At 50.4% G+C, this 12,728-nt stretch overlaps 5 protein-coding genes across 5 annotated transcripts; 3 read left to right on the top strand and 2 right to left on the bottom strand.

Annotated features, from left to right (window-relative positions):
* Positions 1-3,858: 3,858 nt before the first annotated feature.
* Positions 3,859-4,608, top strand: SMAC4_09453 (uncharacterized protein; the record flags this gene model as incomplete). The annotated part of the gene is made up of 2 exons (XM_003349053.1): positions 3,859-4,311; positions 4,360-4,608. The coding sequence occupies 2 exons, from the start codon at positions 3,859-3,861 to the stop codon at positions 4,606-4,608; spliced, it is 702 nt and encodes a 233-aa protein (XP_003349101.1).
* Positions 4,609-6,020: 1,412 nt separating this feature from the next.
* SMAC4_09454 (uncharacterized protein) lies at positions 6,021-7,033 on the top strand (the record flags this gene model as incomplete). The annotated part of the gene is made up of 2 exons (XM_003349054.1): positions 6,021-6,128; positions 6,188-7,033. 2 exons carry the CDS (start codon positions 6,021-6,023, stop codon positions 7,031-7,033), a joined length of 954 nt encoding a protein of 317 aa, XP_003349102.1.
* Positions 7,034-7,081: 48 nt separating this feature from the next.
* SMAC4_09455 (uncharacterized protein) lies at positions 7,082-7,294 on the top strand (the record flags this gene model as incomplete). The annotated part of the gene is made up of 1 exon (XM_003349055.1): positions 7,082-7,294. The coding sequence occupies one exon, from the start codon at positions 7,082-7,084 to the stop codon at positions 7,292-7,294; it is 213 nt and encodes a 70-aa protein (XP_003349103.1).
* A 1,376-nt stretch (positions 7,295-8,670) lies between these two features.
* Positions 8,671-9,138, bottom strand: SMAC4_09456 (uncharacterized protein; the record flags this gene model as incomplete). The annotated part of the gene is made up of 1 exon (XM_003349056.1): positions 8,671-9,138. One exon carries the CDS (start codon positions 9,136-9,138, stop codon positions 8,671-8,673), a length of 468 nt encoding a protein of 155 aa, XP_003349104.1.
* Positions 9,139-11,365: 2,227 nt separating this feature from the next.
* On the bottom strand, positions 11,366-11,808 carry SMAC4_09457 (uncharacterized protein; the record flags this gene model as incomplete). The annotated part of the gene is made up of 3 exons (XM_003349057.1): positions 11,366-11,392; positions 11,503-11,609; positions 11,703-11,808. 3 exons carry the CDS (start codon positions 11,806-11,808, stop codon positions 11,366-11,368), a joined length of 240 nt encoding a protein of 79 aa, XP_003349105.1.
* Between the last annotated feature and the right edge of the window lie 920 nt (positions 11,809-12,728).

The following is a 12,728-nucleotide window of genomic DNA, read 5'->3' as shown; positions in this document are numbered from 1 at the left end:
TTCAGCTCAGCAAGCAGTCGCCAGTCCTCGGCAGTAAGAAAGTTTTCGGTAGAAATTCCCTATCCCTCGCCTTCAGAGAGTTGGAGTTGTACAAGGAAAGACTGGATGTGATTCTTCTGCTTGATAGCTCTGTCGATCATAAGGTACGTGGAGTTCCATCGCGTGTCGTTGCTGAGAGTGAACTGTAACTCGGCTGTTGATTCTTCATGGAGCAGCCAGTCGTCTTGATTGTCAGTTTCCTGGGCTAGGATTTTGAAAGATTCGCTGCGCTGGGGCGATGATCTGATGAACTTGATGATCTTCCAGAGTTTGCTAACAGGGCCTTGCTGCCTCCATAATCGTAGATCAGCCGGGAGAGTATCAGAGGAGTTCTGCCGTTGAGATTCCTCCTCTAATGTCTCGTAGTCCTCGCCGTGAAGGAAGGCCTTGCCCACTAGATTAAGGATGTGGCCGTAGCAGCGCATAGGCAGCTCTATCATATTGGTCTTAGTAAAGACGGGGTTGATCTGGCGGAAGAAGGCAGTAGTGCGGGTGTCGTTGCTCGATGCGTTACCGGAAACAAGCGTCCCGATACGGTCTTGGATCTCCCACTCCTTCACAACTGTCACGGCGCTGGCGGACCACTACACCACTAGGCTATATTCCAAAAGCATACAAGTAACCCAAGCTGGCAGTTCGGTCGCTCAAGTGGTCTTATATAGTTTGTCCCGGAAGAGGCGCCCGAGTGCATTCTGTGACAGATCCCTTCCAAAGGCGCTCGTCCTCGATAAAACAACGCCCTCGCCATTTCCCGATCGGGAAGCCGTCGAAGCAGCCAGAATCGCTTGAGGACCATGACTCGGACAGCTGTGCGATAGTGGAGGCCGGAGAACGCCCGCCAAATACACTAAGGGCCATAAAGTCTAGGCAATTGAACTGGATGGATTGGAAGGCTTTCCGACCGTAGAACCAAAGCTGGGGATTACGTGCGAGGATGGGCTGTCGTCGCGTCGGAAGTCGCGTAGCCTATCCCCCTGTCTCGAGGGAATCGACACAACTGCTAAATCTCTGATCTAATTGTTGGAAGGTCGCGTGAAAGGTCATGTGACTATAAGTCAATCAATCAATCAGGGAGTCAACTTTCCACCTTCGCGAACTTGCTTGATTGAGCTCTCGAGAGCACGTAATTGCTTGGTTGATTGGTTACCTTGATTGACATGATTGAATTGTGGTGAGCGCTGCCGTCCAGGCTGATGTACCTACCCAACTTAATTTTGTGCCCAGCGGAGTCATGCCGGAGTCAACGCCTGAAAATTTGAACGCATGTGGTGATGCGGGAGACAAATGTTTTTAGAATGCTACCTTAGGTAGGTAGAGAATCATTTAAATAACATAGGACTAATTGGCTTCTCTTCCTACTTCAAAGACATCCCCTCATTCTCAAAAGAATTCAAAACACATCCGCACTCAAAGAGGACAATGATGTCGCTGCGTAGAGGTATTGTCCCCTCGACGTACTTCTAACACCGTATCCAGGGGCCAACACCAAGCCCAGCAACCAAGTGCAGCACAACACCGCCATCTATCAATATCGTAACATGATCATTGGTCAAAGCGTACCACAGCAGTGTCGTACAGGATGTCTCCGACGTCGTCCAACAGCAGCATGATGTCTACAATCGAAACACAGTAAGAACCAATATGAAGTTGTTACCATTCATTCCAGCGCCCTTCCCCAGAACATCGTCATCGTTGACACCAGTTGACCAGCCCGAACCCTTTGAGAGAGATAAAGATCACGAGGCAGAAGCTTCTTGATACGATGCTACTCTAAGCTATAAACATTGTTCCGTTCATGTTCAACTAGTGGCATCTTTTTTGATTGATGCAACGCCGCCAAGGCCATTGTTCTCCAAGCACACAGTCCTTTGCTCAGGTGTCTCAGTGAAAGGCTGGACTTTGGGTTAAATTGTGATCTCTTTGTTCATCTCTTCTCCAAATATTTCGGATCCGTAAAATGAGCGTCGTAGAGTGCCAATTCCGTTGCAGGTCTTTTAATAAAGAAGTGTCTCGCGGCGATATAGGTTGGAAGAAAACTGGACCAAAGCCCATCAAGTTGGAGCTAGCAAGGATCATGTCATATAGCGGGCTTACGGGGCTACGCTGGGTGTAAACATCGTTAGCGCACGCTGTAAGCGCTGTTAGCGCACGCAGTCTCCGCGCCCACCACCATCCCCTGTGATATCTTCTTCACTGACCGTAGGGCTCTTGCGGTGGCTCCCACCATTCGACTTCGTCTTCGGAGATGCGTTCCAGTAATTTCATAGCTGCGCAGATACTGTTTGGTTAATAAAAATTCTTTTTTTTAGGGGTGCACTGTCTGAAAACGAAATGAAAGCCTGTCAGCTGGATTGTTTACTCCCCCTTAAACAGTGCATAAGTGGCCATACGCTAACATCCTTTAGCGACATCACGGGCAATCCTTATGAGACCCGCTGTTAACGCAGTGGAGTGTCCTCGCACAGACCACTGTAGAGAATATCACCTCCAAGTTCCCATCAAGGCTGGAACACGATATGATGAAAAGAGTCAATGCTAGGCTCAGGGGTGAGAGCGAGACCTATGGGCACTACCTCATCAAGTTGATAGAAATTTTACGGGATTCAATCATTACCATTTTGACGAGTGTCCGTGGTGAGGCTCGGTCAATCTGCCCCTGTCAGGGGCATGCATGGCCATAGCGCTTTCCTCAGAGCGGTCAATTGGTGATATTTCCTCTTTTTCGGCAACCACAGGTTAATCGCAACACATTCACAGTCCGGTGCCCAAGTCCATCGGATCATGACCAGTTCTTTCGCTGCTTTTACTCTCCGTTTCCCCCGTCCCGTTCATCAACTCTTTGCGATAGTCACAGCTTCTCATTGACTCTCCGATTTCCCCAGGCCTGGCCTAGTCGTCTATCGGAACGCGCTTCTCATCGCCGATTTGTAAGATGCAACACTTGGGAGATGACGATAGGGCCCGTTCAACAAAGTCGACAATTCGCCTAGAACTCGGCAAGGATTCCTACCACCGTATATGGAGCTCACGGAAGACGACCCTGACAAACAGTCTCCAAGTGACCGGGAGCATAGCCATACCTCAACGTGTTGCAAAATCGCAAAAGATGAACATGAAGCAGCGAGCGACACGGAAATTAAACGTCCAGGGTTTGAGAAGGGGTTAACCATCCATGGACTCGTTCAGTTGAGCGAAATGGCACAAGCCCTCCGCAAGTTAGCTAACGACATGTCTCTCATAGGTACCTCTACCCTGTTCATATTTCTCACTACCTCTGTCATGTTCACTCATCAAGTTTGGACATATATCCTTACACTTGAATGTGTGCTGGCTCTTGAGTGTCACTCGGCTTGCTATTCATCCACCGACTCTACTACGTTTTACACAGCTCACTGCACTTCTCAACTCCGATGAACAGCGCATATAAACGAAGAAGTTTGATGGAGATTCTTGAGTAAAGAATGACGTATAGTAGGCGTGTCGGTTCCTCCCGATACTTGAGTTTTCTGAACAGTATCGAAGTGCGGTTGTGAACAGGCGCAGCTGGCTCAGAGCTGGATGGGCTATGTGTTGTCTAATCTATTTGTTCATCGCTGTTCACCCTCGGTTCGCAAGGCAGTGAACCTGGGGACTAATGGTGCAGAGTGTCGCCATTCCCATAGCATAAGAAGACTTCTAGGACTCCCCCATCCGGACCAAATTCTTTCCCTCTTCCATCATCAAACCACAACCTCGACTCAACGTCAACCAAGCACAAGCACCGAACCACACCACCACACATCACCAACCTCAACCAAACCACTTTGAGACTTCATCACAATGTCCGAAAATACATCCAACAACATGCCCAACTACATCCAGGGATACATCCACTTCACTTCCGACGCCGAGAACGGTCATCACGACTTCGACTTCGACATTAACCAATCTTCCATCCCCTCCCCGGCCGAGTTCGACTTCAACACCCCCATCGACAGAAGCACCCAGGACAATACCATGCACCAGCAACCCCAGGACAACGAGATTGCGCCCCCCGCCTATTGCGTCGACCCCTTTGACCCAATCCACTACGAGGATGTCGCCCAGGGCAGGACTGCCGAGGAGGTCTTCGGTCATCCCGTCAAGTTGGACACGACTTTAAACGTCGAGGCCTTGACTCACCCCGCCGTCGCCAACATCTTCAAGCCTGTACACACCATCAACAACCTCCGCCAAGCCCTCGACGCGGCCTCCGCTTTCCTTAACAGCAGCCATGCCCGTTGCACTCACAGGGTTCATGGCGTGCAGTGCGATCGCTTCCGCTAGAAGCGGAATGCGAAGTTCTGCATCCGCCACCTGAAGAGCCGGGTTGGTGTGGAGTTGGAACTTGAGATCCTACGCCGCAAGGCCCTCGGTACCGGTACATGCTCCACCGACTTTGCCTGGATGCCCAAGGAAACTGGAAAACGCTGCGACCGATGCGCTGAAATCCGCGATGAGCGTGCCAGGGTCCGCAAAGAGAACCGCGCTTCGGCCGCGCCACCCAGGGAGCTGGCCAGCAATCCGAACAGGAGGAAAGCTCGATCATGACCTCCGAGTCCGCTGACGACTCTGTTGCATCCGGACTGGAGAATCCGGCCCTCCAAAGATATCATAAATTGTAAGTTACTCCCTGATCTGTCCTCAATGCCTTCGATATACGCTAACTTGTGTGCTAGGGATCTTAACACCAGACACTAGGCCACCACTCAACCATTGCAGGTCTTGATATGATGGAAGATCGACAGAAAACGCGAGGAAAAGGGGTTTATGGGTAAAGGAAATGGTAGCCCAGATACAGATAGAACTTCATCACAGATAGTTGTTTGACAATGACCCAACTCGCTTGATATATTTTTGCTGCTCCCACTCCGCTCTTGTGAATTCATATTTGGTCACCATCGCTCTCAAATCATTCTCTGACATGTGATAAAACGCAAATAATGTCTCGTAGGTCCTTCGGCACACTCTCGTTTCATTCTATGAACAAATGCTTTTCTTTTGCAGTATTGTGGTTCTTGTGTCTTTGATATAAGTAGATGTCCATGTCGGAGTTCTTGACAATCTCTTAGTCTTGGTTCTTCTACATTGATTTTCTTTGTTTGACTCGAAGCCATTGTTTGAACTTTGCACAACTCTAGAGATAGGTAGCTCCAGTTCGATGGACAACAGCAAGATAGGGTCTTTGTTATCATTCTCTACATCATTGTCTGAATCTTTGGGTTGTATAATGCGAGATAAGTACCGGTCGTGCTTCAAACTCTTTCTCCTCCCTTAGCACGCACGGCGTTCTTTCTTCCACCTGTCGCTCTTAAGCCATTCCTTAAAAGTGCTTTACACTCTGGGGTGCTCAGCACTCACCTTCATTGCAATAAGCTGCTCATGTCACTGCCATGATTGTCTGTGGTGGTGGGATATATCGTTATCCATGCGAGAAGTGATAGTGTCTGCGGGTTCGGTTGCCCTGTCTAGGACACTCGGAGACGGCAACACGGAAGCCATGGAGACTCATAGGAGCACGGCCCCTTTAGACGGGACTAAACAAGGCAGGTACCTGCTACGGTAACGGTGGAGCGTGGCGGGAGCGACCTTGAAACTTTCGATTTCTGGATGCCCAACGCGTCCGTGCACAAAGCACCAACTTTCATTTTCCCTCGGCCGCCAGGCAGCCACTCCTTCCTCCTGCCACCATCTGTGGATGGATTTTCGACTGCGTTAATTTCAGGTGTACGCCCCAACTCATCTGATTTTTTATATTTTTTTTTATATTTTTTTTATATTTTCGCTCGCATACACCCCGCCAAAGCTCTCCCTCCTTCCACACATCACTGAAAAAGTTAAATCCATCGGTGTTCGCAGACTTTGGTCATTCGAGCTCCTACCGTGGAGGGTAAACAGCCTTCTGGGGTGAACCACAAGGGGAATCCAGCACAAGCACCACATCCTAAGCCAAATATCACAAAATGGCTGAGGATAATCGCAAGCAGCCCACGCAGCCCATGGCTGTGAACAAAGAGCAGAACCACGGTGGTGACGGCTCGGTCTATGTCCCTTTGAACTTCGGCGAAGTGGTGTGTAGCCCCAAAGCGACGACGAGAGGAGATGTACCACCCGCTGACATTCTATGTAGAATTCCACTCATTCTTCTCAGCAAGGCTATGCCAATGTCGCTGCGCACAATCCTCATCCCGCTCATCAGAACCACCATTCATATGGCCAGAATGGAGTTCCCACTATCCCGGGAGCGCCTGGCCATCAGCAAGCCGACCAAAGACCCACCCAGCATATGGCTCTTGATTCCGTTCCTGTGAACGTAGGCGTCCAAAACAATTCTGCAGGTGTCCCGGCTGAGAATTACCATCAGGCTCATCAGCAAGTTTATGCTCAACCCCAGTACAACCAGTATCAAGGTCAGCAATACCACCAAGGCCCACAGCAATATCACGCTCAGCAGTACATCCCGTATTTTGCTCAGCAACACCACCATATTGCTCAGCAAGTTCAAGTTAAGCCGTACAACCAGTATTCGGATCATCAACACCACCGAGTCGCTCAGCAGGTTCATGCTCAGGAGTACAACCAGTTTCAAAGTCAGCAACACTATCAAGCGCCATTGGCCCAGCCCATTCCGGTCCAGCAAGTTGTCCCGGCCCCAATTATGAATAGCTTCCAGGGCGGCCCAGCTCAGCCGGGCGGTTTTCTAGACCACCCCCCGTCCGTCAGGTTTGTGCAAGCCAATCCGGTTGCTCATCATCCCAGCGTCGGTGTTTCCCATCCATATTTTGACACACCCGTTGTGCCTCATCCACAGGCCAACCACCCCGACGTTCTGGGGCTGAACCACATCAGCCCGGATGACCCCAAAGTCGAGGCCTTCATCGCCAGCGCAGCCAGGGTCCTTCATGCCTCACACCAGCGTTGCAAGCACACGTGGTCTGATGGACAGTTTGAGTACCGGTGCACAGCCCACGCCTAGAAGGCGGGGCTTCGTACTAGATTCTGTCTGGATCATGTGAAGAACAAGATGACCGCGGCCATGAAGATTGAAATTCTAAAGCGTCTTGCCCGGGGCCGCGGCACCTGTTCCGGTGATTACCGGATCATGGAACGCGAGACGGCAAGGCTTTGCCCGGTGTGCAAAGCCAGGTATGATGCTAGAAAGACCCCAGCTGCTGCGGCGGCTGGGAGTGAGGATGGCCAAGGTGGCGGGGTTGAGGGCAACAATGCCCAGCAGTAAGCGAGTGTTATTAGAGTGTTGAGCCAGGGGAACATGGTGGAATAACGGAATGAGTACCATCGTTCTAAAGACAGGAGTAGCCGGACTTTTCGGTGGACCACGGGTTCAATGGCTTCAAATGGAATGTCACTGTTGTTGAAGCCATCACATTCTTTGGCGTTTCTGTCTAAGTGGATACGATCCACACATAGCTACCCTGTATATAAACCACGTCGGACTCCGTCCTCCCTGTTCTGTTCTCTCTCTCTCTTTTAACCAAAAAATTAATACACGAAATTCACTCCCACACTCAATGCCACTTGTGGTGTATCATTCCGTTACCTCCAACAACTGTGAGGCGGGATCCGAACACAACCAAAGAACCGCCCAGGACTCTTCAACGGAACACGTTACCGGAAGGAACAATCAGAATGGAATCAAGTTACGGGAAGAGGGAGGAATGAAGGGAACCTAAAAGACAAAGAAAAATGAAAAGAGAAAACCGACAAAAAGAAAGCATGCCGGTCTTTCTAAAGCCGGGACAGCCCTTGAGGACAAGGATGTGTAGTATAGCCCAGTTGAAAGCTTACAGCCTCCTAGAGGTAGCTTCAAGTCAACTATATCAACACGTCTGATACCTTACACTCCAGCCTTCTTTGCACAGTGCCGTTGTCAGTCTCAAGGGAATAATGGTGTCTTAAGATGACGAACAAAATGAAGCTCTCCAGACGGGAGTGAGGTGACTTATGCTTATAGCCAGGACCGGAACGTCTTTCCTTTGTTCTTGTCAATAAGTGTGACAAGGGCAGTATTCTGGGCTTGGAACAGTAGTTCAATTCAGCTGATAAACTACTTTGGTCTCGAAGGCCTTGTTGAATCCTTTCAAGCCTTTCCATCCAGGCTGGGGTTCCCGACCTTCTTATGCCAAAGCCTTCCTTCCTTCTGCTGGCCTGATCTGGGTCATGAGGCCATAAGGCATCTATCTAGCGGTGTGCACCGCTGTGCTTACATATGATCCTTCCCGAGTATCTTCCTCCAATATCCTTCCTTCCTATGACGCCGGCGTCGTCACGGGTACCGCCCTATCGCCGCCGGAGTGCCTTGGTTGGTTAGGGATCGTTCTTGTGATAGCAGGGTTTCCCTTCTTGGCCTGGCTAGCACAGCCCAATATGAGGGGCAGTGCAGCCGGCGTGCGTATTGTTGGCTGGAATACGCCAGGGATTATTGAGGGGATTCGGGTAGGTTGTGCTATTGGTCGAATAGACTCTCCGACCGAGTTGGCCTGGTTGCCTGAAGCATTTTGAAGGGTTCGAGAGGCTCAGCCGTGCGGCTCTGCGAGCCTCGTGCTGCTGAGTTAGGGTCGAGGTCGAATGTCCGTGTGACAATAAGCTCCAACATCACTTCCCGTCTACGGTATGATGAACGACCAGGGCAGTCTTTACCAGCACCCTTAAAATTCTGTTGGTGCCCAGGAACTCGACAACCCACATATTCCTGCTTATCTTCAAGTTCTTAGAGGGGAGGAACCCATCACCCTCATCCAGGAACATCAAGTCCAGCAGACGCCTCTGCCTCCTCTCGTTGTTCCCGCCGAAGCGGGTCCCGAGGGTGACTATGGTCCGCCTAAACCCCATCCTGATGCCAACAAACATGCCGTTCTGGCCCTCCATGACGTTGAACCTGACATAAATGAGGAAGAAATCAGAGAGATGATCAGGGCCGCGGGTAAGGTCCTTTACGTGGGCAACCCTCAATGCCAAAAGGTCTTCATGTACGATGGTGGCGTGCAAGCTCGCAGTAGCGCGCGCGTCTAGAAGGCGCCTTGCGGGCGCTCTTTCCTTCCCCATCTTGCGAACAAGCTCCATGTTTGAAAGTGGAAACAAGTCGGCAATTTGATCCGCAAGTCTCGTGGTGAGGGAACTTGAACTTGGCTCGGACTGCTACGCTTGGACGCATTTCACGATGACGGGAAGCGCTGTGGTTATGGCTAGCCGTTATGACGGGTATATCAGGGGAGGGAACTTTGAATTGAAGAAGTAGAAGTGAAGCAAGGGAAGTGTGATGTGAGCCACAAGGCCTCTACAGCGAATCATACCCAACAAATCACCCCAAACGCAATGGATCGGGTATTGTGACAACAGTTTCGTGGCAATTGGACAGCAGGTAACTTTTGAGGTCGATGACCGATGGGATTCACCCGAAAATTAGAGGTAGCTCACAGCTTAATGGGTACAACAACGAATATCAATCAGTTCCGGTACTTTTAGGTGTAGTGTCAGATAGCGATCTGCATACATGTAGGTCTTTCTCGTATGACACCAGAAGTGCGCCATATGTCTGTGTGATAACTATTTCTTCGACCAGGGACTGGAGTGCATTGGGCCTTCGATCCCACTGGGACATACTTGATTTGGACCAGATGTACTCGTTGGAGAATGGAGACTGTCGGCCAGCCCACACTTCTTGTCTGTATGATATGACTTTCAGGACATTAGACCGGGAGATCATAACTCTCCGATTCGAGACGAAAGTACAAGGCTTATGAAGCATCAAGGTTACGATAAGGTCCTGCCGTCGACGATCGGTATCACATGCGGGGGACGCTCAAAGTATCGGTGGCATCGGGGAGCCCGAAGTCCGGGCTCCACCACCCCAGTCTTTTAGAAGATACTCAAGCACGCGGTCTTTTTTGGGGGATTTCTACCGTCACACATGGGTATTCTAGATACACACATGTGTTCATACATAACCCTTACCCTCCCAGACCTGCCAGCCCAAGTTCCCACCATTGTGACGGCGCAGCTCAACCGCTGGTCAGCATTGCTCTTATGGCTGCATGGTTCTTGGCAGTGCACAGTATATGTTGTCGGGTGGGTTCATATCCCCACCCCTCCCTTGTCTTGTCGTGTGGGTCCATGCCCTCACATCCTTCCTGTATTTTAGCACTCCACACTTCTTTTCCGTTTCTACTCTAGCCTTCTCTCCAGAGCAAACACACATCTACACATCGTTTTACCCTCTAAATCCAAGAGGTTATGAGCCCTCTACTCGCGATCGTATCGCCGTATCGCATCGCTGCCGTCGCGCGCATCTAAGAATCAAACCCCGCCCGCCGACAAATCTTATCGACGTTGGCTTACGACATAACCACAACTCGCCACGAGGAATGAAGATTCTCGGCGTTTGTACAACCTCCTACCTGCACACTACGACTTCGACCGACAAACGATCCAGTCCGTTAATCTGGTGACCTTACCTGTTGACCTTGACTACAATTACGACACGTCCACTATGGAGTACAACACGACGGCAACGTTGGTTCCCCTCAAGGGTGAATCCAATCTTGATGCTTGGGCCCGCGCCTTGAAGGTCCAACTGGCTTCACTTGGCCTTAAACCATACATCACCACGACTATCCCTGTGTGACAAGGGCAGTGTTCTGGGCTTGGAACAGTAGTTCAATTCCGCTGATAAACTACTTTGGTCCCGAAAGCCTTGTTGAATCCTTTGAAGCCTTTCCATTCAGGCTGGGCTTCAAGGCCTTCTTATGCCAAAGAGGTTTGGTGCGTACTAAGGTACGTATCAAGCCTTGTTGTTGTGGTGGGGTCTGTCCCACCTCCATTCACTGACATTGTCATGTTGGCCCACCAGCCCGCACCACCATGTATTTAGCCCTCCACATTTTCTTTTCCTTTCTTGTCTTCCTAGTTTAACACAATCAACACACTTCTTGTGCCCACAAACCCCAAGACTTGTTGCTTGAGGCCTCAGGGTATCTATATAGCGATCTTCATACATGTGGATCTTCCTGAGTGCCTTCAACCATTCTACTTCCTTCTTCTGGCGCCCGTCCTTGTTTGGTCGCCCTGCTTCCTGCTCGGTTGCCGTAATCGGTTTTGTGATGACTGGGGATTGCCTCATCTCGCTTACTAGCGTCGTCGGCAGTTTGATCGTTGGCTCGCTAGCCTGATGGCGTCGAGAGGGGCTTAGGTAAACGATGCCGGTGGCTGAGGGTCTGGTCAAAGTAAGGTTGAGCCTCGCAACCTACGGCCGCTGGGCATTATAAGGCTGATTTCAGGCATTGAGGCTCTGCTAAGCCTCGGCAACCCTAACCCAGAACTATGGGCAAATGTCCGTGTGACAGACTAGAACGGAAAACCTGATGATGAATATGGTCAGACACGATGTCGGATAGGATCCAAGACTGTGTTCTCACGAAGATGTCTTACCTGGTGGACAAGCCGGTAGTAAGAATAGGGTTGGCTGTTGTCGCCATCGTCGGCGAGAAGAGGTCCGATGGGGTATAATTCGTCAACGCTACGGCCGAGGACGTCGCCTGCCACAAGTATGTCAGGACATGCATGCTGGAAGGTGCACACTTTCTTGCGTCGGGAAGGTGCATATTGGTTCATTGCATGCCGTTACGTACCGATTGCATGCGGGTCGCGATGGCCCATGGGACCCTCTGTGTCCTGCGTCTTGCTGGAAACCGACATGGTGCCGGCTTCGGAGCTGTGGTGCATTCCGACGGCCATTTCAACTGATCGCTTTATCCGAAAGAAGAGCGATTGGAAGTGGCTTTCGATGTTTGGTGGACGATCTGGTGTCCTAGCACGGGAATTACATTGGCATCAAATACGTCAAATTTTCGGGAATCACCCACAGCTTGGCTGGAATGTCTTTAGAGGGTAAAGGTAAAGAGAATAAGTGGAGATTGGGGTTGTGTCATCAAGGTTAAGATGTAACATTTTCAGAGTACTCTCATCTGAGGATCGTCCGATGTTATCACGGATGCTGTTGGCATGGGTGGGGACATGGCATGAATTAGCAGCTCCACAAAACACAGGTCGCAGCCATCTGCATGTTACGATCCAATCATGGAGACTAGACTAGCCGACCAATCAGATCGGACCCGAGACGAAGGTTCGGGTCCACGGGTCCAGTATATCGGGTCCATGAAGACCGGTATAAAAGAAGGCCTTCCCCGGCCTCTTGTTACCGGTTCTTCAGCAAGCAATAGCTATCACAATCTACCAGTACCTTTCGGCTACTACTCCGTTACTCTATTGTTCTATCCCAGCGATAATACTCCTGTGCTTGTAACGGTTCGTCACACTGCATCGGCAACAGTAATGAAAAAAACGGACGGATCAACGTTAAGGTAGAATGAAGGCACGACGTGGTGATAGTGAAGGTACGACGGTGAAAGAAATACATGTATATAATGTATCCATACACTCCTCCATCTCATGCTCCCATTCCATTCCCCATTTTCACCTTTCATTGCACCTCGAATTACACTCCTCCAAATACCGATAACACTAAAGCTGTCCTGGACTACTGATCATCCCCATTATAACAATGAGTACAAAGTTTTCCGGGGGCGCGCTGTGGCCGCTTTATGCAATCCGTGCAAGTCAAGATGCCCACAGCAGCCCAGGCCTTGATCTTGATC

This window comes from Sordaria macrospora, chromosome 4 (genome assembly GCF_033870435.1).
Source record: "Sordaria macrospora chromosome 4, complete sequence".
Classification (NCBI taxonomy): Eukaryota; Fungi; Ascomycota; class Sordariomycetes; order Sordariales; family Sordariaceae; genus Sordaria; species Sordaria macrospora.
Note: the sequence above shows the minus strand (reverse complement) of the source record. Positions and strands in the feature narration are given on the sequence as shown.